The sequence below is a fragment of the Phalaenopsis equestris genome, unplaced genomic scaffold, assembly GCF_001263595.1.
Source record: "Phalaenopsis equestris unplaced genomic scaffold, ASM126359v1 Scaffold000150, whole genome shotgun sequence".
NCBI classification, from domain to species: domain Eukaryota; kingdom Viridiplantae; phylum Streptophyta; class Magnoliopsida; order Asparagales; family Orchidaceae; genus Phalaenopsis; species Phalaenopsis equestris.
The window spans coordinates 683,173-708,046 of record NW_018164592.1 but is presented as its reverse complement, the minus strand read 5'-3'; the positions used below and the strand labels follow the sequence as shown (position 1 = coordinate 708,046).

At 42.2% G+C, this 24,874-nt stretch overlaps 1 protein-coding gene across 2 annotated transcripts in view; it reads left to right on the top strand.

Moving 5' to 3' along the window:
- Nucleotides 1-461: 461 nt before the first annotated feature.
- LOC110021855 (auxin response factor 16-like) overlaps nt 462-24,874 on the top strand; it is a 70,405-nt gene continuing 45,992 nt past the window's right edge. For both annotated transcript variants that reach the window (XM_020720537.1, XM_020720536.1), the window contains exons 1-2: nt 462-707; nt 817-865. In XM_020720537.1, coding sequence (XP_020576196.1) covers nt 651-707; nt 817-865 — 106 coding nt within the window. In that variant the 5' untranslated portion in view covers nt 462-650. The remainder of the gene's footprint in view (nt 708-816; nt 866-24,874) is intronic.

Below are 24,874 nucleotides of genomic sequence, written 5' to 3'. Positions count from 1 at the left end.
GTTTCACTTCTCCAACTATTCTCTTCTCAACACATAACCTATTAACATTTTTTTTAAGAATGGCGTTATGTTCTTTTGGTATGTGACTTCCCTAACCACCTAATCAGAAGATCTATATTGATCTCCTGGATCATGTGTTGTTTTTTGAGATTTTAGGTGCCTTAATCACCTTAAAAATTGAGCGATTTTAAGCTTGTTGGATTGCTCTCATCAAGTTGATCAATTTCAATATAAATATGTCAAATTTAAAATTAATTTAACACTTATCCACATTTACGTGATTGTAATGTAGAAGGCCAAAAACCAACTGAGGGAACCCCGCAATGTTGTCGGACAGTCCAAAGCATGCGCGCAAGTCCACCTCCTGAATACTCGCAATTAGTTGCAAAATAAACTACCAATTATAGTTTTATAAAGCGAACCACAGTCGTATACGAAACCACCAAAATCAGATCTATTTTATTATTACTCAGCAGCGGTCGGTGGGTCGTCACTATTTCAACCTCTACCGCTCCGCCTCCCTTTCGTGCCGACTAGAACGGAGAATCTTCTTACGGCGATGACGTCATCACCGGAGTCCTACTCAGACCCTTCTCGGCGTATATTTGACCATTTCGCTGGTCATCTTATGCCCTTGCTTTTAAAAGTGCATGCCGGATGGATTTAGTTTGAAGCTGAAGTTTTCAAGGACTTGGAAAGCAGGAAGTGTAAATTTCTTTCTCTTTCTCTAGAACACATTGGCGGAGTTTTCGTTCAGGGAGACAGATGGTTCTCTCTCTGTTTTAATTTTTAATTTATTGGGGAAATTTAAGACAGATCATGAAGGCTCCACCGGCGAATGGTTTCCCGGCCAATCCCGCAGAAGGTGAAAAATCTTTGCTTCCTAGACATCTTAATTCCACCTTTTTTTCATAGCAATGTTGATATTTTAGTCGAAAGTTGTGGGATTAAAACAGGTTTGGGCAGGTTAGAGAGCTGGTGGAGTGAAAAAAGGCAACCTAGTTTCTGCTTTCTGTAGTTAGTTCAAGTTGTTCTGTGTTAAGTTTTCAATATTAATTCTACTTCTCTGCAAAACCTTAGTTTTCTTCCTTACTTTGTTGAAGCTCTCGAATACGCAGAGAGAACACAAACATGAAATAGAAAAAATATAGAACAATTCCGTTCAATGCGTTATTGGAATTCGTACGTGCAAAGGTAATACACCAAGCTGTATATAGAAGAGCTAGTAACAGAAAGAAGTTATGGAGTAAATGTTGCAACACTAGCGGCACAAGAGCAGAAATACAGAAATCTTGAAGTAGGCTTTTTTGTCAGTTCAGTTGAGAGTGTTAGTTTCGTACGAAGATGTTGAAATGTAGTATTTGTGGGAGGCGTTGTAAATAGTTCAACAAGCTGGTCCATTGTAGATATATGATGAACACAATTGAAAAAAAATGCTCAAAACCTAATTTATTCATTCGTAACATAGGCTTAAATAGGGTATTACAATGTTTTACAAATAAACCCCTAAACTTTTTCAATTCCCCCTTTTTTTTGGTCTAATAGGACCCTAAATAAGGTCCAAATTTCAACACTCCCCCTCAAGATGGGCAAAAGATATCCACTAAGCCCATCTTGTGAGATAACCTAGATAAATCTAATGAACTAAATCTTTTAGTTAGGCAGTCGGCCACTTGCTCTCCAACGGTTACATGACTTAGCTCCAGTAGCCCATTAATCAGCTTTTCCTTGATAAAAAATCTATCAATCTCCACATGTTTTGTTCTATCGTGTTACACCGGGTTGTTGGCAATGCTGATTGTTGACTTGTTATCACACAACTTCATTTGAGTTCCTTGGTCCACCCTGAGCTTGACCAACAGGGCTCTCAGCCACATCATCTCAGAAACTTCTAAAGCCATTGCCTTATACTCTACCTGTGCTGTTGAACTTGCTACTACAGACTGTTTCTTGCTCTTCCAAGAGACCAAGTTGTCCCCTACAGACATGTATACCGAGGTGAATCTTTTGTCATCTGCATAACTCGCCCAATTATCATCACAAAAGCACTCAAATTTCAACATGCCCATTCTTCTTGAATATCGACTTCTTCCCTAGTGCATTATTCAGGTACCTCAGAATCTGATGTCGTGCATCCATATGACTCTTCCTAGGATCATGCATGTAAGCTTCTTTAAATCATACGACCCACCAATCTCATCATGCTCACTGCAAAAGAGATATCGGTTCGAGTGCGACACTGATAAATCATACGACCCACCAATCTCTGATATCAAATAGAAAAAATTGCTCAAAATCTAATCTGTACATTCATAAGATGGGCTTATATATTATATTACAAGATTTTACAAATAAACCCTTAGGCTTCTTTAAGATTTCCTTTTTTCCCAATAGGACCATAAATAAGGTCTAATTCTCAACACATAGTAAGATGATTTTTTATGCACTCCCGAATATATTGACAGTCTATTTTGATGTGTTTGGATATTGCATGAAACATCAAATTATTAGCGAGAGCTATAGCTGAAGTATTGTCAAAGTACAATGTAGTTGGTTCAGTGGTGGATATTTTGAATTCTCGTGGTTAATGGTTGAGCCAAACTATCTCTTTTGCAATAGTAGCCAACGCTCTGTATCCAACCTCAGTAGAGGATCGAGCAATCATGGTGTGGTTTTTTACAAACGAAGAAATGAGTGTAGGTCCTAGAAAGATACAAAATCTAGTTGTTGACTTCTAATCTATGGGATCCTAAGCCCAATCAGAATTCACATGAGCAGTGAGATTGAGATTTTCTCTTATTATAGGTAAACCCAGATTTTTTGTGCCTTGAATGTACCATAAAGTCTTCTCAATTGTTGAAAGTTACTTTGAGATGGCTGCTGCAGGATTGACTTACCTGAATCAGTGCATAAGCACTATCAGGTCGCGTGATTGTAAGATAGTGCAACGAGCCAGTAACTTTACAGTAGAATGAGGAATCTTGGAACTAATTTTGATCAACGTGTTTAAGGGAGCTTTTCTGAGATGCCGGATTGCTGACATGCTTAGAATCCAACATGCAAGATGTATGTAGAATTTATTCAGCATAGGAGGTTTGATTTATATGTAACCCAGAGGTAGTTGAGATGATTTGGATACCAAGAAATGTTGAGATATTGCCTTGCCCAGATTCTTCATTTTGAATTTTCTCTATAGGCTGTTGAGAGCATCATGGATGTGTTGAATCATTCCCCATCATTAAAATGTCTTCTAGATAATTTAATGTGTAAATCTAAATATTGTTATTGTGATAGTAGACGTAGGAGGAATCTACAATGTTGGGTTGAAACTAAGGGTCTGTTTGGGGAAGCTGCAGTTTGATAATAAGCTGTTGCGCAACAGCTGTCATAGGAAACTGTTGCGGATAAACTGACCGTCTGTTTGTTTTTTACAGTTTGAAAATAACTGTGTTGTAGTTGTTTCTGGACAAATGATCATTCTGTCAATGTATAGTAATGCTATTTGCAACATAACTATTCATGCTAATACATTTTATATTTTAAAAGCAAAAAAATTCAGTGTAGAACATTATAAAAAAATAGATAGACACTGCACTTAACAGTGAATAATATGATTACTAAAATGAAGAAAAAAAAAAGTAAAAATTAATAACAGAAGTAATTCGTTATAGCTTTATGCAGTTGTGAGGCCTCTGAGAACTCAGTATTTAAATCAATGAATATGTCACTACTAGAAAACAACAAACCTTATAAAAAAGGGATACTTGGTTGCCTTTAACTCACGTAATACCAAGTTCGTGTGTGTCACATGTGCATATCACCCAAAAAAATCATTCAGATGAGTCACAAAAAACCGTAACACAAAAAAAAAAAAGATTAACTTGGTTGCCTTCATTAAGATTTTACATGTGACACAAACTAATAGCGACAAAAAAGACTATCTAGAAAAATTCATAAAATAAAACGTCTCATTATAAATCTCCAAAACCCACCAAAAAAATAAAAAAATGCAAAAATAAAAAAAGACACTTACAAATAGTGTAAATAACCAAAACAATCAATATCAAAATATATAAGAAATAAAAATAAACATGAACCATATAAAATACTGACACAATAAACAGTGAATCCTTCAACAACCATTATAATTAATAATATGATAAAAACTCTAACGACCCTCCAACTATCACATTCGTAATTCGTTCCGTCAACTCTGCTATCTTACTTGCATCTTCGGCGTCTTTAGTATAGGTCTCAGGAACATCATTTTCGACCTGTGACAAAGTCTATCCAAAACGGTACTAATATGCCTCAGTAGAGACATGTTCATGATCCTCATTTGCTTCACAAAATTCAATATCGTTGTGAAAATGATTCCACCAATTATAATTGTGGAGAGCTATCAAGGCAATTATAATCTATACTTGTTTGAGAAACGGGTAAAATGACATATCGCGAAGAATAATTCATTGCTTCATCCAAACACCAAAAGTCCTTCCAATAACACCGCGTAATGACGAATGCCTTTTGTTGAACATTTCTTTCCGGTTTCGCGCGACGTTGTTGACCCTCTCAAAATCATGTATGTGGTTTCTCATATGAGGATAAAGCTTGAGATACCATCACTATAACAGATATCCAACATCGACCAAATAATATTTACTTGATGCGAATTTAATGATTAACGTTGAAGGAAAAAACTTAGAAGAGTAGCTCAGTCTCAAGTAAAGTTGTGGGTGGATGTGAGAAGTTGTATTTGTCTTTTCGTATTGCAGATTTGAAAATTAAATCATCATGTAAATTGTCCTCCAATCGGCCATGATAAAAGTGAAGCATATGGTGAATTCATATACCGCCATGACATTCTACGTTGGGGACCCATAATGACCGATAAATGCGATCTTCCATTATTTGGAACACGTGTATTAATGTGTGTTTCAAGATTACTCCAATACAATTCTAGAAAGATAACAAAGGGTTATGTAATTATGATATCTATATAAAAATTAAATGTAATAAATATGAGAAATTACCTTAAAGTAAGACTTGCGTCGCATCGTGTGAAATCTCTATATAGGTCTGTTCAAATGTAAGATTTATTGGTTTTATGACTTGTGAAGAAAAACTTATAAGTGCATTCAACTATACTGAAAAATATCTATAAATCGTTTCAGAAGAGTGTTGAATTCGCTCGATAAATCATCACATTGATTCATTCTGTGATAATATGTAGATGATTATTGCCAACACCTCTCACGAAGTCTTTCTGGATGAGACATGAAGTCCATGATTTCTGTGCAATTTCTCTAACAGATCAGTGAATACCGCTCGTGTCATGCTTGGGTGGCCCGCAAACAATTCCCCAATCCATTTGTCGTCAACATATGAGGATGACATACAAGATGAGCTCTCTATGTATGAATTATAATATTCGTATATCAAGCATAAGCAAATACAAGCATGACACGGGCGCTAACATATGAGGATGTCATACAAGGGGAGCGCCAAAATGCAACTGCAACTCTCCTTCTGCGTTTTTCTCTAGTTGCATTAATGTATTTCGGTATCGAAATGACTAACACATTAGCATCAATGTATTAACTACAATCATATAAGGTTACAAATAAACCAACATAAGCAAATAATATTACACAAGTAAATAGAAAGCATAACGAAGAATGAAGAACTCTCTAGTAAAGCGACATGTACAAAGTAGTTTAAACATCCAAAGCACAATGAAAACTATAGATTCACCTGTTTGATAAGCTCCCAAATTTTCGGGGATGCCATCAAACCGTCTCACTGGGGCACATGCATTGTTGCCCGTTGCCACGAAACCCCAAGCATACGATTCAACTTCTTCAATTTAGGATCAATTATGCTATATTTAAATTTTTTTGGCAGCAGACACCATCTTTTAATTCATATAACATGTTGTTGAATTTAAAAATAAATTAAAAATTGACAAAAATAGTAGACATTTCAAAAATGCTCATCGCAAGCCTCTCTACTCACCACTCTTCGGAAGCATCAATCTTTCGCTTTACTGGATCTCACCCTAAGCCCGTTGATCCTTGTTTCAATTCATTCCAAAATTTTCAATTCTTCTGTAACTGATCTTATATTTTTATTCCACATTGCAGATGAACCAATCTCTTTTGTCTTAACCATTATATTACTAGTATGAAAAATAATTAATTAGTATAAATATGAATGTCATAATATCGCAAACAAAGAAAAATAACAATGTCATAATATCATCACTACCACATCCACACCAACACCTCTACACACCAACCCAATGCACCAATACATCTACAACACCACCATCACCACCTCCACACACCAACACCTCCACACAAAGACAAGTACACACTAATCACCATCTCCAAAACCACACACCAACACCTTCACACAAACATCACCACCTCCACACACCCCCTCGTAGACACCACCAAACACCACATAGACACCTACACCACCAGACACCAACATCTCCACACACGAGCACATCAAGACACCAACACATCTACTACACCACCGCCACGACCTCCACTCACCAACACCTTCACACAAACACAACCACACACTAATCACCACCTCCACAACCACACACCACCACACACCACCACACAGACACCACACACCACCACACAAACACTACATAGACACTAACACCTCCACTAGATACCACTACCTCTACACACCGGCATATCATGACACCAACACATTTGCCACGCCACCACCACTACCTCCACACCAATACAACACACTAACCACCACATCCACAACCACACAACACCACCTGCACACAAACATCACCACCTCCACACACATCCACACACCTCTACACAAATACCAACATCTCCACACATCAACCATCATTGCACTACCTCATAACTAACACCACACCACACCGCTTTCTCCAAACCACACACCAACCACCTTGTTTTTCTCAGTTCTTTTTAGATATCGGAGTTGTCAGCTTGTCTATTTATGTGTCGTCGTATAATTTTTCTATTCGAATAAGTCTTCCTCCCGAATCAAATGAATGACTCGAAGAGGAGAGGAATCAAATAACAAAATGACGTACGACAACAAATAGACAAACAAATAAAAAAGAAAAGAGACGGAAGACTTATATAGGAGTTATTCTCGTGTGATGGGTCGAGAGTATATGTCCAAACAGAATCAGATCGAAGTACCCCGGAAAACAATATCGACGAGCAGAATCTCTATATAAGCCACTCGTAACCAGAGAACCAAGAATAACATTTTTGTTCTGGGGTCAAAAGTCTTATAGAGGAACATATTTCTACTAGTTAATTACATCTTAGAGAATATCCAAGAAGACTCTCAATGAAAGGAGTTTCACTTTATTATCATGAATTTGGGCATATGTTATCAAAATGTGATTATTTCGTATGAGATAGTCCTAATGTTTTGAAACTCATGCCAAGCCATCAGACAAAAAGTGAATCTTTCACATCCAAATGGATAGCGACTCCTTAGCACACGGTACCTACAAAATAACCATAAATCACTTGATGGGGGTATCCCAATACGTCATAACACATCCGGGCCATAAGTGCAGAGGACAAATCGCCGTATCTCAAATTTGCGGCAGCTTATCGACATCGAGCCGTCAAAGTGATATCAACAAAGTCGAAAGAGCAGAGATGACTCAATAGGGGTAGTCAAAGGTGGGGAGAAGTAGTCCAAAGAGGTAGAGGTAGCCAGGTCTGGGTACCACAGACCCGTCATCCCAAGCCACTGAAACCTTAAGTCTACCTGGTTGTGAAGGTAGTTGACCGAACACAACTAGAGATCCCCGGTCAGCAATCCGTGAATCGCGTCGTACACGGGGATCTCGGTAGCCCTAAGGTCAAAAGAACAAAACTTTATCCTATGACTATCGACTGGAGCTCCAAGATGTGAGACTTATATCCGCCGAAATGACGAGGATGCCTCAAGAAGGAACAAGAAATGGAGGTTCAGCTACAAAGCTGGAAACACTCAAACAAGAGGACTTATACCCCGTCTCGATCGCGGTGTCTCCTAACACCCTAAGTGTGCTAGACAACCATCTAAGCGAGATTATTCTGGGCTAGTCGGATTGGAGAAACAAGGGGCTACTCATCGAGACGTGCAAATATGATGCAATTATCTATCCCATTCCTAAGCGTGGAGGCCCTATTAAGTATAGGTTATAGCCATGCATGCAAACCATTTTTAAAACCGGCCGAAGACCATGCAGAAAGTAAAGACTGATTTAAAAAAAAAATTTGAAAATTTTAATTCTAAAATTTTGATTATCTTAGTCTTTTATTATTAAGATTTTTAGGTAAAAAAAATTAGAACGTGAGGTCCAGATACACAGAAAGAAACAATATAAAACTCTCCAACATACAAAGACACACGAGAATAATAAGGAAAGGAAAACACCCCAAAAGAATATATAAAAAGACCAAATGCCGCTGGACCGACAACATGATCCAGGAAGAGCAGTGAGAGTGGCCGGACTCCGCATATACATGTCCGGTCCTAAGTCTATAAAAAAATGTAAAATTCAGATTTAAGGTACAGGACACGAGCTGCTGCTCTTGGTCATTATCACATGGTTCAGTGCGTCCGCCTCGAAACCCGTGCCCGTACCTTATTTTCGATACTCTCCTAGGACTCTATCAAATACATTTAAAATAGAAAATAAAGATTCGACCTGCATAAAACAAGCGTTAGCGAGCACGCAATGCATCGTAAAAATAATAAGCTGTGTCTTATAATTGGGGGAGCTAAGTGCACCTACAAGCAAATGATTAGAAATCATTACATGTTCTCCCCATAATATCACCTGTGTGAGTGTGTATAAATATACACAACACTTGCAGAAGATCACCCTAATATACTATCACACACAAGAAACATACAAGCACATCGAAAAAAAGGCTAGAAGGTGACATATCGCTAGCGCAAGACAACACAACACACAACAATAGTCAGAGGTGTCAAAAATACTACATAGTATCCTAAACCCTAGCCTAGCACACTATCTAACGACAAGTGCATCAACCTAATATCTAAGTGTGGGGTAAGTCTGGGTATGATATGACTCTGACGGAATCGCCACTCCGACCACATTCTAAATATCTGAAAGATCTAAAAAGTGTCACTGAGAGGGGTGACACAAGTTAGATCCAATAGATTTTTAGCACAGTCATACTCGTGTCAATCCCGATGGCTGAACTCACATTGCTCATCGGGATCGACCCGACAAGCAATGTTTGTTAAGATATCGCGACCAACATGGGAGTCACTCTCCTAACGGGTCTGGTTCTCGCTATCTATTTGAATATGCAAATGCAAATGATTTGTCAAAACACAGGTGATGAGTATACCATGGGGCAGAGACTCAAAAGAAGGTGGGCATACCGTAGTGGCAACGTCCCCAAGAGGTATGCCGAAGCGGCAGTGACTCAACAAAATAGACATGCCAGGGTGGCAACGACACAAAGAGGATGGGCATGCCGTGATGAAAACGGCCCCAGGAGGTATGCCGATATGGTAGTGACCTGTAAAGGGTAGGCATGCCGTGGCGGCAGGGGCCCGAAGAGAATGTGGAACTCAAACATATGATCATAATCATGCAGCTAGAAAAATGCAAGACAAGATGCAATAATGCAATCATACACATACAATAATGCAAACACACATGCAAGACATTATGGTGGTGCAAGTAGTTGGTTAACCGGGTCGAGGAATTCAGTCAAACCAAAGTGTCATGCCAATCGACTCGAAGAAGCCGATTAAAATGAGGTAGGATGCTTGCCAGGCTGAGGCTGCCGATCAGAGCGAAGTGAAGTGCCCTCCAAGCCGAGGCGCCCGGTCAGAGCAAAGTGAAGCGCTCGCCAGGCCGGGGCGGCCGGTCGAATCGAAGTGAAATGCTATGTGACGTGCAAAATGCAAGTATACATATGTAATAGGGAGTCATTCCCGTGCTAACGATCTCACCAGGGAAACCTAATGTCAACATATAGAAAGACAGCGATTGCCACCTTTGTTTTGGCGAGGCGGGTGAGGAACTTCTCCCCAGATCTCTAAGGGGAAGTTCTCCACCTCGCCGTGAAATGGACTAGCGATGACGCTTTTCCCGATTTGACGACGCCTCCGGGCCTTGCAAAATGAGCTAATGACTCGCATTTTCTCATTTTGCAAAGATCTACTCTTCGATCTTTCCAAAAAAATACCGTAGCAACCAAAACAAAGGGGAGCGAAAGGGGCTCCAACCTTTAGGATTTTTGTGCTAAGGCTAGCAATCAAATAGGATTCGCTCGGCTATCGTAGGGAAATTGGTTGCGTAAGGAGAATCCTATCATAAATGTCAACTCTAATAAAACAAGCGATCCATTACATAGGTGCGTAGCCGCTCCGGCTCATGCCGGCGCACGCACCTTGTGTGGGCGATCGAACCCACACACCTATCATACCTACAACCTATGACTAGCTAGGAAGTAAAATACGAATGGAAAGTGGGGTTATACCGTCGCGTGGTTTGCACGAAGCCTAAAAAAGTCCAGCGGGAGCTTGCGCGTGAAGTAGAAGTCCTTCGTACCCTCCTGAACGACGTCAATGCTCGCTGTCCAGCAACGTCAGGGCTGTACGGTGAGGTATCCAGTCGCCGAAAGTACGAGGCGACAAAGTGGCGGCAAGGGAGGAGCAGGTGGCTGAAGCTTTCAATAAGAAAGAAAGCTCAGACGGGCGTTGGTGGCGTTGGATGCTATGCTGGCAAAACAGGCCGGCGAGAGGATGCTGGCTAGTCGAGAAGGAGGCAAGGGTGAGTTCGGCCAACTGCTAGAGGATGGACGCCGGTGTCAGCGCAGGTCATCGATGGAAAGAGGAAGACCGTCGGGCTTCGCGCGAGGAGCCGCCTGCGAAACTTCGCAAGAGAGAAAAAATGGGAATCCCTCTGGCTCGAGGAGATGCCTCGCGATGATACTCCACGCTTGGGAGATAAGGGGGAGATAACTCTTCGTCTCGCGTCCGAGCAGGTAAGGGATAGGATCCCTTTTTTCTTTTCTTCTCCCTTTTTTATTATTATCTTTTTTAACGTGATGGTGAGATAAATAGGAGAGAGAGAGCTTCATGCGTAAACTTTTAAATAGAATAATCCTTCTCCTCCTCTTTTTTATTTTAATGTCATCATTTGAGATGAGATAAAGAGGAGAGAGAGAGCTGCATGCGTAAACATTTAAATAAGATAATCCTTTTCCTTTTCTCTTTTTTTTTTATTCTAACCTCATCATGTGAGACGAGATAAAGAGGAGAGGGTAGCAAGCTTTTTTTTCTTTTTCCTTTTCTCCTTTTTTTTTCTTGCGAGAGAGATCTCCAAGATCTTTGTTAGGATAGTTTTTTTTTGTATTTTTATTGCCTCTCTTTTTTGTTTTGTCTGAAAGCTTCCTTTTTTATTTATTTTTATTTTTTTATTATCACAGGTGCATGGGAGAGAATTAAATAGCATGCGTGCATTTAATAGTTGATATCATTTTTTTAAAAATTTATTATGATTGTATTTTTTTATTATTGTTATAATAATAATAATAATATTATTATTATTATCATTCACGTAATTTTGGCCGAGGAGCGTCCTCGTGACAAGATGAACTTTTTTCTTAAGTAAAATCGACGTTCTGAACATGTTCGCGCGGTCCGTTTCGTCATCCGAGGACGTTCAGACTATTTTTTTAGCAATTAGGCATATCACAATAATTAACGTATTTTTAGCCCGCCTGCTAAGCCGTAGCGAAATGAGTACTCTTCTGAGGGAAAATTGATGTTTCGAACGCACTCACGTGGTCCGTTTGGTTGTCCGGAGTTTTTCAGACAAGTTCGTTGGTTATTGGGTCAATTCGAGCCAATTTCGCATGCGATTCTACACAAAATATTTGCTGGTCCGATCGGAGTCGTTCAACGTACAACATGCCGATCGACTTTCATGTAAGCGTAAGCGAAAACCTAGTAAAATGACTCCGGCTACGTGTCCTCTCAACACACGCCGGTGGATCTCGAGCGGATGTCTCGAGCTACAGGAAATAACAAATGCATGAAGCATGACCCAGATAAGCTCAGGTGGACATCTTACACATGCGACATCAAAATTGGTGTCAACAAAGGACCCCCAATAAGTGTGTTGCGTCGCTGAGGCACAATGCACTTGTTGGTAACATTCTCAAAAGAAAGTCTCTCTTAGTAGTCGAGGTGACATCCCAAGAGAAGGCAAAAAGAACCTCAACCCTGCCAGGTAAACTGAGCATGGTATGGTCAAGGGTGTGGCTAGCCAGTCAAAACCGGCCAACCACAAAGAAATTCAACCAGACTAGATAATTTGAACACGGTATGGCTGGTGGTGATGGTCAGCAGTCGAAGCTGACTGTCCACCGAATAGCTCAGCCAGGCCAGATTAACAGGACATCGTATTGCTGAGAAAAGGCCTGCCTGACCTCACTCGAAACGACAGATCGATCTGTCTGACTTATCTTTCGGAACGACAGAATCGATGAAACCCCGCACCTGACCTCATTTGTAACGGTGGGGGAGAAGGCTCAATCATCTTGTGTGAAAAAGTCTCCTGTTATGTTTCTCCTGAAAGGGACCCGATTGCAAGTCTAATTGATCCCTTTAAAAAGAAACACCCATCACTTTAATCGGGTGGCTATAATGCACAAAAATCCTGATCAGAGATGGTGATCGGATACTGTCTTAATAGTATGACCGACCAAGAAGGCCTAATCATCTCGTGTGACCCAGGTCTCCTGCTGTGCTCTCACACGAAGAACTGACTAGTAGGTTCTCCCGGAGGGTGGCACCCATCACAATAGTCCAGGTGGTCATAAAGACCAAGAAGTCCTGACTGAAGTGGCAACTGTTCCAGTGACTCAATAGTATGGAAAGTTGAAAAGGCCTGATCATCTCGTGTGATCGCAAGTCTCTCATCTCTCGCATATGGGCTTTTGGCTTAGAGGCCGCCCTAGTCGCAAGAGGTAACTACCCTCTATCTGACCACATTTGAATGGATAGAGGTGGGACCCAAAATTTGCCCGACATGAGTCATAATGACAAAAAATGGGAGGAGACTCGATCATCTCGTGTGACCTCAAGTCTCCTATTATATTCTCTCGATAGGAACCTAATTGCGAGTCGGACCAGCTCCCATGGAGTAGAAACACTCATCACCATCGACAAGTGGCTATAAAGCACAAATATCTTGAACGAGTGCACTCGTCATCAAACCAATTGTAAAGTCATGCGGTTCTGGAGGCACCTAAACAAAGCAGAATGCGGCCAGGAAAGTCCAAAGACAAGATACTTTTTCAAATAAACCGACCCAAAATGGCCTATGGTCTGAGAAGTATCGAAAGGCTAAAGAGCCGGACACGATGATATATTCTCATAAGAGTTGACTAGAACGTCATATAGCTCGGTTAATGTTGTATCAAATGGCTACGGGACCAAAGATGTTATAAGACGAGATGTACTCCTTCTGAGCCTGCTATAAAGTCACAGGGCTCGAGCAAACATCAAAATACGGGGTTTTACGAAGCCAAAGGTGTTAAAAGACAAAGTGTTCTCATAATAGAGCCGACTACAGTGTCATATGGCCCGAGAAACACACAAACATAGCTAAAAAATGCTCTCATGAAAGAACCGACGGAAAAGTTGTATGGTTCGAGAGATTTAAAGACAAATGGCTACAACCATCCAGCGTGCCCCAACATGAGGTCTTATCATCAAGGGCTGGCCAAGTGAAGGCAATAATTCCATTAATCGGAACATCTGATGATTCATGGAGGTATGTATTCCCGATTTAAATAGTCTAGGAGGCATGTATCCTGATTGTACATCAAATAAGGCAGGAGGTATGTATCCTACTCTAATTTATCAAATGACACAAGAGGTGTGTAACTTGGCCGAGCATATCAAATAATGCAAGAGGTATGTATCCTGACAAAACTTAAAATGAGCAATCATGCGACATAACAGTCTGAGGTATCACGCTCAAAGTAAGTGTCGGACGCATGAGGCGATTCGATAAGAAGGAGGTGCTCCTCTCAAAGGGTATCGATCTCATCCGATCGAGGTAACCCTATTAAGCATCAAAGCAAATTCGGGCATCAGAGAGCATCGACAAAATATGGACCGGTGATAAAACCGATACAACATGTTGCTCTCACAGGGCAGCGAAAATTGAGAGAGTCGAGGATATCCAAGAGGGTGGACGACTATGACATACCAACCATATATATGACACCGCTACCCGAAATTATGATAGAACGAATTCCACCAGGGAATTATCGTAGCATCGAAGAACGGTTGGTTTAGATGTAACACTCAAACTGTATGGGTACACAGCCTTCCGACCGATTTAGTAGCATCCCCCAAAGGGGAAGAAGAAACCGCACTCATCTAAGGCGAGTGAGAAACTCTAATTCAGACCCACACAACTGCTAAACCGAATAGAGGTATCGATAGAGGTATCTAGGAAAGAAGTGCCACTTCCTCGCATAGAGAAGGTATCGATCCAACCCGAGCTTAGTCGATCGAGACACCTTAGAGATGTTGAGCAAAATGAAATGCACCAACGAAGTGGTGTTTAGCCTCAAGGCTAAACCCAAAATATCCCAAAGAAGGGAAAATATCACACTCGCACGAGATGAATGGGATGAGCATAATTTTCACAATCATCCATGATGGATGGGACATGTTCGATACAGACCCTATATGAAATGGGTAACCGAAAAAAAAATAATGCTAGGAAAAGACATGATTTTCCTGCATAAGGCAAATATCAATCGAATTGACTATTGTCGTCGAGATATTGTGATGGTTATCGTCGAGATATTGTGATGGAGATATTGTGATGGTTAGCTAAGTAAGATGTGCTAACCAAGAGATGCTCGGCCATAGGGCTAAGCTCAAATCCTGTAAAAAGAGGGTATCTCTCCCATCTACTCATGACAAACGGGAAGAACATACCCACCAACCTTATTTACGATGGGTGGGACACACTCGTTCGGACCAGCTTGAGGCATGGAACCGAGGAGCAAAAATAAGAGAAGTGCATGACTTCTCTTATATCAATTACTGATTGCGCCAAGTATAAGTCGCCCTAGGACTTCCACTTTGCCTGTATAACAATTCAACATTTAGTCTTAAGAAATGCACAATACCTCTCTTACTCGTCATATGCTATCATGAACTACGCAACACCATCCTTTAATACTCATAAGGAAATCATCACAAGTAGTACAACCAATGCGCCATGTGATAGATGTAACTTTACCGCCCAATAACTGAATTACAAAGTACATAAAACTTTGGATAACAATCTATAACGCAAACATACATCCAATCAAGAACGAGTCTAAGCATAGTACCTCTTCAAATACCACCCGTTGATGGGGGCATGGGGTGGGATCCATCAACATTAACAAGCATGTAGGCTCCTCCCTCGTAGACCTTGTCGATCACGAACGATCCTTCCCATGTGGGCTCAAATTTCCCGTGGCTTTGACGGTGAGATACAATTGGGCAGCGTAAAACCAATACTAAGTCTCCAACTATGATGTTACGAGGCCTCACGAGCTTGTCATGGGCCCTGGCCATACGAGTGTGGTATAGCTCGAGGCTCTGTTGGGCTTGTAATCGCAACCCCTCCAAGTTATCAAGCTCTTCCAACCTAAGTCGGGTATTTTCTTCGCAACTGACATTGTTTCTTATAGCGACACACAATGAAGGTAGTTCAACTTCTAGAGGAAGGACGACTTCGGACCCAAAGGTCAATGCATATGGAGTAGAACTACTGGGTGTATGGTATGTCATACAATATGCCCACAAGGCCTCCGAGAGCTTCTCGTGCCATTCTTTGTTGTTGACATGGAGATTTTTTCTAATAAGGCCAACTAAGGTCTTATTAAAAGCCTCGGCCAAGTCATTCGCTCTTGGGTAGTAGACCGTCGAATATCGTCAATCAATGTGGTGACGTCGAGCAAATCTATTTATCTTGGTGTTTTTGAAAGTCAACCCGTTGTCGGAGATGATACGGCGTGACACACCAAATCTATAAACGATATTATTCTTAAAGAAATGCAACACGTTATTTGCTTTTACTTCTCTTAAGGGGATAGCTTCCGCTCACTTAGAGAAATAATCAATGGTTGCAAGAATAAATCGATGTCCTCGAGAGGATGGTGGGTCAATAGACCCCATGATATCAATACCCCGAGCTTCGAAAGGCCATGATGCAACTGTCGAATGAAGTACACTCGGGGATTGGTGAAGCACAGGACTAAACATTTGGCACTGATGGCATCTCTTGGCATATTCAATACAATCAAGGGTCATCGTAGGCCAGTAATAGCTGAAACATTTGATCTTGATTTTCATCTTGAGACCCGACTGATGGGATCCGCAAATGCCCTCACGGACCTCAACCATGACTTTTTTGGCCTCATCATTTCCTACACATCGTAGCCATATCTGTTCGAAATAGCGTCGATACAAAATATTGTTAATAATGGTAAATGAAAGCGCCCTCTTCTAGATCTGAGAGGCGAGGGAACGATCCTCGGGGAGAATTCCCCTCAACAAGTACGTGATGATGGCTTGACGCCAGTCATCAGATGCTCTATCAGAAACAACTAAGACGACGCCATCGATATTTGGGGGCGCATCACTCGAAGAGCTATAAAGCGTTGGTGAGAGGATTCTTCTTTCTCAGATCACCACTGTCATGGGATTTCCAACAGGACTCGATAACTCTTTAGCCAATTTAGCAAGAGCATCGGCTTTGCCATTAAGGGATCGAGGTATCTTAATAAGAGTGACCTCGGGAATAAGCTTCAACATTGTCATTGCCTTCTTATGATAGGCTAAGAGCTCAGGCTTGAGGACTCGGTAGGTTCCTAAGACTCGGCTTATAATGAGTTGAGAATTGCCATAGATTTTGATTCTTGTGATGCCCATCTGGATAGCCAACTCAAGTCCTACAATCAAGCATTCGTATTCGGCGGTGTTATTTGTACATTGTTCTGCTAAACTATGAGAATAACGGAGAATGTCACCATTGGGCGATACAAAAATCAATCTGATCCCTGATTGTTCCTTTGGGAGAGATCCTGGTGGTCCTTTTAAGAAAGAGGCCCCATCAAAGTACATTTCCCATTCAGGGGTATCGATGGCCAACAGATGCTCATCGGGAAAATCGTCATTAAGAGGCGAATCTGATGGGATCAGGTGAGCCGCTAAAAAGTCAGCTAACACCTGTCCCTTAACAGCTCGTTGAGGGATGTACGAAATGTCAAACTGAGATAACATTATAGCCCATCTAGCCAACCGTCCAGCTAAGGTGGGACTTGTCATTAGATATTGCAAAGGGTTTACCCTCGAGATCAAATCAACATGGTGTGAGAGCATATAATGTCTTGACTTCTGGACTGAGAATATCAATGCCAAGCAATGCTTTTCAATTGGTGGGTATCTCATCTCAGCGGGTATGAAACGTCGACTAAGGTAATATAGGGCGCTCTCTTTAATCTCCTCATTCTTTTGAGCTAATAAAGCTCCTATCGATTCGTCAAGGGTGCCAATATATAGAATGAGGGGCCTACCTTGGATCAGAGCTGCTAACATTGGAGGATTCTGTAAGTAGCGCTTGATATCTTCGAAAGCATGCTGACATGCTTCATTTCAGTGAAAATAAACATCTTTCTTAGTCAACGCAGAAAAAGGATGACATCGACCAGAAATGTTCAAAATGAACCTCCTAATATAGGCAAGCTTCCCTTGCAAGGAACGCAACTACGTCAAACTTTTAGGAGGTTCCATCTCAATGATGGATTTAATTTTGATGGGATCAATTTCAATGCCTCTATAACAGACAATGAAACCTAGAAACTTTCCGAAGGCACATTTAGGTTCATCTTCAGGTCATATTTCCTAAGGCGTTCAAAGACGGTCCTCAGGTCTGAAAGATGATCATCTTCAGAACGACTCTTAATCACTACATCGTCAATGTAACACTCGACTTGATGATGTAGCAAGTCGTCGAAGATGTGCGTCATAGCGCGCTGATAGGTCGCCCCAACATTCTTTAATCTAAAGGGCATGGCTTTATAGCAAAATATGTCGATTAGAGTACGAAACGCCGTATGTTGTTCTTCATCTGGGGCCATCCGAAGTTGATTGTAGCCGGACAAACCATCCATGAAGGAAAACATTGCATAAGAGGAAGCGACATCGATCATGAGCTCCGAAATCGGTAAGGGAAAATCATCTTTTGGGCAAGCCTTATTCAGATCTCAAAAGCCGATGCAAACTCGTATCTATTCGTTCTTCTTTCGAACGGGTAAGATGTTTGCAAGCCACGTAGGGTAAGGAACCTCTCTAATAAAGCCAGTCTCGATGAGTTTTTTGGTCTCTTTAATGACCTTCTGCTCTATCTCGGGCTGCATCCTCCGGAGTGTTTGTTTCACGGGAACAATACTCGGGTCGATGGCCAAATGGTGTATGAACACATCTGGAGCCAATCCGAGCATCTCGGCATAGCCCCAAGCAAGACAATCGTGAAACTCTTTTAGGATTAATATAATCTTAGCAGTCATAGAATTCGATAGGAGTTTGCTAATATAAGTCGGACGAGGATCGTGAACCGTACCAAGGTTGACATCAACCAATTCGTCAACTGTCGAAGAAACGCAATCCTCAAGCTCGGGCAAAGCATCTTTAACTTCGATCTCCTCACTAGCAGAGGTGAGGGTCTCAATGCCTTCATACGTAGAAATCATTCTACACGATGCTATATGGAGTCCCGCTTTATCAAGCTTTTTAACATAGCCTAGTCCAGACCTTTCCCCTGGGGGTCGATATTGCCACATGACCTTACATAACTTGGCTTGGCGACCAGACCATCTCTCGGGCAACAAACCAACATCAAGCATTTTATAAATGAGAGGAGAACAATAATAAGAAAGAGGAATATCCTCCACTTCTTAATTCTCATTATTTAAAAGCATTACATCAGTGTTTAATGCATGAGGAACAGCTTCATAAAACAAATTGTCTTTCTCTTTATATTTAAGTCTAGGAGGTACATAGAAGGTCTTCAACTCTTCAACGGTAGAGACATGCGTGGTTGTCAGCTCTTTGTGATGACCTCGCGGTATGAGGTCGATGGTCAGTATCTCGTTCGTCAAAGAAAATTTGGTCAAACGAGGGACTATGTCTGTCAAGGGTAACATAAGTATCTCCTCTCCAGCGTCCTCCCGACTCAAACAACTTACTAGTAGCGCTTCATCTGGCTCGGACTCGGAGTTCGATATAGCTTCGATCCTCATCTTGCCTACATGCAAGATGGGGAGCCTAAGCTCACGCTTTGAAGTCACAGGGGCACGAAGCTTTTCCTCTTGCTCTTTTATTTCTTTACCTTTAACTAGGAGAGAACTAGGAAGGGGAGGGGCCCGTAGACATGCCGACAAAATCGAGACTGGGATAGATGCCTTAGGTGGTGCATAGTACTCTGCGTCATCATAGACTCCCACCTCGTTAATGGAAAATGGATGAACGTCTCCAGGGATGAAAAACTCTTCCCCTCCACGCATTCATTGGTGGAGGGTGGACGGTACCATCCTATACTCGTGGATCCATGGGCGTCCGAGCAGAGCCTGGTAAGAAGTACCCCCATCAATCACATGGAATTTGGCTTCACTCCTGAAGCCTCCAAATTGGAGAGGCAGAGTGATGGAGCCAAGCGTCCTTTGACCTTTCTCATTAAAACCATTGAGCATAATCTTGTCGGAGCATAATCTCCTCGTGCTCAAAGACAATAACTCAAGAGTCCGAACGCTTATAATATTCACTGAAGCCTCGGGATCGATTAAGATACAGTTTAGCGGAGTTCCGTGGATTCCAACCGTCACATATAGGGGACGGTTTTGGTCCGTGGTGCCTAAAAACAAGCCCTCCTTAGTGAAGGTAACGACAGCCACGCCCTGCGGCATAGCTGCCTCCTTCATCTTCTCTTCCGCATAATGTGCGTGGAAGACCTCGGGCTCACGTAGAACTCTAATCAAAGTCTCCCTCAGCTCGGGAGGAAGGAGAAGTGCATCATAAATGATTAAAGTGGCCGGCAATCTCTTGAAGTGTGTCAACACATTATAGTCCACAATCTTGAGAGGCTCTTTAGCTCCTTCATTTGGAGGAGGTGGGCGAGCCTGCTCAGCAGACATGACAGGCTTCCTCTATTTCCTATCAAATGTCGAAAGAGCGAAGCTCTCCTTCTTTCTTCTTGGAGGACCCATAATGGGCTTTTTGCTCTTGACCTTCTCAGTATCCTTAAAGCCCAAGGCATCCGCTGTATCTTGTAGACTAGCTACCTTTTTTATCAGAATTTCAATGATTTTAATCGTACTCATCTTCAACAAGACGGAAATGGGGTCTTTTATTTTGCCCAGGAGGAATGCGACCGCATGTTACTCTTGCAACTGGGGCTCGCACTGCAAACTCAAGTTGCTCCACCGGATAACAAAATCCAACAAAGGCTCAGAAGGTTCTTGTTGGGATAATAATAAATCATTCAAAGTGATTTGGTGGTGAGCTTCCGCAATGCATTTTACGAACACATCCTCCAGCTCAGCGAAGGTCTTGAATGAGCCATTAGGTAAATTGACATACCATTCAAAAGCGAACTCCACTAAACTGGTGAGAAAAAGTCGAAGTAAAAGGGCATCGTTGTTGCCAACATTGCAACAGAGTGCTCTGAATTGAGTTATATGTTGGCGAGGATTGCCAAAGCCCTCAAACCTTTTGAAGTGAGGGGGGACAAATCTCGGAGGGTAGGAAATATATTCATACACCTCGAGATATGGTCTACCTTTTCGCACAAATGTCTCACCTTGTTGAGCTGCCAATGCAGCCTTGACCTTGGCATCGATCAATGACTGTAGGTGTGAGTCCGAAGAGATGTGTTCATGTTGAGCAACAACAGAAGAAACGGTTGAGCTGCCAATGCAGCCTTGACCTTGGCATCAATCAATGACTGTAGGTGTGAGTCCGAAGAGATGCGTTCATGTTGAGCAACAACAGAAGAAACAACATGATCATGCCGAGAGGGTGCCAAAGACACAGAAGGAACAGTGTGGCGCGTCTCGCCCGGAGTGGGGAGGGAAACAACACAGACCCTGCCCTTTCATTTTGCAATGTCATTATTTGGGCAGTAAGAAGGGAGAGTTGGGCCTGCAAGTGAGCGATCAACTCATCTTTGCCTCAATCCTCTTGATCAACAGCGGGGCCACCATGGACTTCAATAGCCTCATGTTGGTCATTCTCGACGGGATCGGGGGTGTGGCCCTCGACATTCGAGCTCTGGGCTCGAGTGGTCACGGTCATGATCCAGTCGGTGGCCATCTCAAAATCATGAAGCTCCTCGTCGATGAGGTCATCTTCATCGAGAAAATCCTCTGGAATATCCAAGAGGCCCCCGAGTGAATTATCGCCTGGGTTAAGAGCATAATCCCTAGATAGGCCGCCCTTATGATCCATATTGGGCTCTATTCTGGGGTCAACCAGTGGTGGCTCCGAGGCATGATCAACTAAAGGAACGATCTCTTTCGGGATTGACCTAACGACCTCCAATACTGGTGTTGGAGTCTCAACAAGAGAGGAGGTGGGTGGCTTTCGAACTCATTGCTTCCTAGGTCGGTTGGGATGATATCCCTCCCGTAGATACGTGTTTTGGTACAAGTAGTGAGAGTGACCTTGGGGACGTGCCCCGAAACTTTCACCATCCACAAAAGAAGTGTTCGCATTATTTCTAGTCAAACAAAAAGAAGAAGAAGCATAAGCAGCAATATTTTTCTTTTTATTAATTTTAATAGATACATCAGATGCAGGCTGCGCCGCTACAACAGTGGACTTGACAGCAGTCACAAGCTTGGGCGCATAGGGATTAAGCGCCATGCTGGGGTTCCTAACAACACCCGAATGGGCTTATCCCCATGCACAACGGAAGAAACCCCTTGGCGAGTGGTGGACCGACGTGTCAAAGCCCACATCCTACTATGACAACCTCAAGGGTGGGGGAAGTGAAGAAGCTCTTTCACAACCCGCTCAAACGTCTCATTAATATGGGCGAGGAGTTCTTTCTCAGAAATGGGTCCTTTTTCCTTTAAGGAGGAAACGACCCCCACAATTTTCTTAGACATAAGGCTTGTGGTAGCCTTATCAATCTGGACAACAGGTCTGAGGCGGCCTGCGCCACCACGAGGAGGATGAGCTCTTCTGGTAATCCTGGTGGGGACATAGTCTTAACAGCCAGAGAGCACGGAAAAGGGGTTCCCATCTACGGGAGTCGGGGACTACCTGAATCGGAACTGAAACAGCAGGAGTAAAATTCTGTTGCTGGGCCCTAAGCAAGCTGTTCCGATTTCTCCGGGCCTTCCTGTCCAACTTTGGAGCAGGATCAACCTCAGAGGGAACAGGGACCACAAGTTCCGAAACCGCAGCAGGGGGAACAATGACAACGACAGTGCTGCCAAGAGATTAACTTGTCAAGGCAGGGAAATTCGTGAAAACACGGAGGGACGACCTGACAACTTAGAGAAGACTTAAGGGCGCTGTGGAGCGTCGCCATCAGGCGTAGGCCTCTTCTTCGTAGAAGGGGCGGACTCGATGTGAACCATCACAGCGGGAGTGACTCCATGTGCACGACTCTCCTTTATAGGGGAAGGGCACAGAGTAGTATCCTCAGAAGGCTTAGGATTACTCAAGTTAATCTGAACAGGATGCTTGAAAGAACCGAAGGTTATGGTGCCCTCGGGAACACAAAAAATACTAGGGAAAAGGAGACAGAACTTCCCCAATAGTGACGATCGTAACAACTTTCTCGCTCGCCATGTCTGTCAAGCAAAAAGAGGTAACGATAAACCAAAAAAAAAGAAAGGTCAAGCAAAAACAATCACAAAACAGTACAACAACATGGACGCGTAGGAATATGCAACGATTCAACTTATTGAGGGTGAGAAGATGGGAAAGAATACGTCGAGTTGCTACCACTAGCAACTGATGCATGGACTGAAAACAAAGTCTCACTACAGACTCAACTAATGACTCGAGGAAAGAACTCAAATCACGATAATGTGAGCAAAACTTCCATACAGGAGAAATTAAAATCTCAGAACAAAAACAAAACTACTAGCATGGGGAGAGAAACTCATCCCCAGCGGAGTCGCCAGATTGTTTTCCTCGGTTCTTTTTAGATCTCGGAGTTGCTAGCTTGTCTATTTATGTATCGTCGTATAATTTTTCTATTTGAATAAGTCTCTCTCCCGAATCAAATGAATGACTCGAAGAGGAGAGAAATCGATTAGCAAAATGACGTACGACAACAAATGGACAAATGAATCAAAAAGAAAAGAGATGGAAGACTTATATAGGGGTAATCCTCGTGTGATGGGTCGAGAGTATACGTCCAAACAGAATCAAATCGAAGTACCCCGGAAAACAACGGAAACGAGCGGAATCTCTATATAAGCCACCCGTAACCAGAGAACCAAAAAGATCATATTTGTTCTGGGGTCAAAAGTCTCCCAGAGGAACGTATTCCTAATAGTTAATTACATTTTAGAGAATATTCAAGAAGACTCTCGATGAAAGGAGTTTCGCTTTATTATTATGAATCTGGGACATAGGTTATCAAAAGGTGATTATTTTGTATGGGACGGTCCTAATGCTTTGAAGCTCACGCCAAGCCATCAGACAGACAACGACTCCTCAGCACACGGTACCTACGAAATAACCATAAATCACTTGACGAGGGTGTCCCGATATGCATAACACATCCGTAAGGGCAGAAGATAAATCATCGTATCCCAAATGGATGTTAGCTTATCGGCATCGGGCCGTCAAAGTGATATCAACGAAGTCGAAAAAACAGAGATGGTTCAACAGGGGTAGTCAAAGGTGGGGAGAAGTAGTCCTAAGAGGTAGAGGTAGCCAGGTCGGGGTACCACGGACCCGTCTTCCCAAGCCACTGGGACCTTAAGACTACCTGGTTGTGAAGGTAGTCGACCCAACACAACTAGAGATCCCCGGTCAACAATCTGTGAATCGCGTCGTCCGCCGGAATATCGTTAGCCCTAATGTCAAAAGAACGAGACTCTATCATATGGCTATCGGTTGGAGCTCTAAGAGGTAAGACTTATACCTGCCGAAATGACGAGGATGCCGCAGAAAGGAATAAGAAAGGGAAGTTCAGCTACAAAGCTGGAAACACTCAAACAGGAAGACTTATACCCCATTTGGATCGCGGTGCCTCCTAACACCCTAAGCGTGCTAGACAACCACCTAAGCGAGATTATGCTGGGCTAGTCGGATTGGAGAAGCACGGGGGCTACTCCTCGGGACATGCAAATATGATGCAATTATCTATCACATTCTAAGCGTGGAGGCCCTATTAAGTATGATTGGGTTATAGCCATGCATGCAAATCATTTTTAAAACCGGCCCGAAGGCCATGCAGAAAGTAAAAATTGATTTTAAAAAAAAAATCTTGAAAGTTTTAATCCTAAAATTTTGATTATCTTAGTCTTTTATTATTAAGATTTTTAGGTAAAGAAAATTAGAACGTGAGGTCCAGATACACAGAAAGAAACAATATAAAACACTCAAACATGCAAAAGCACACGGGAAGAAAAAGGGAAGGAAAACACCCCAAAAGAATATATAAAAAGACCAAATGCCGCTGAATCTACAACATAATCCAGGAAAAACAGTAAGAGCGGTCGGACTCCGCATATACATATCCGATCCTAAGTCTATACAAACGAGT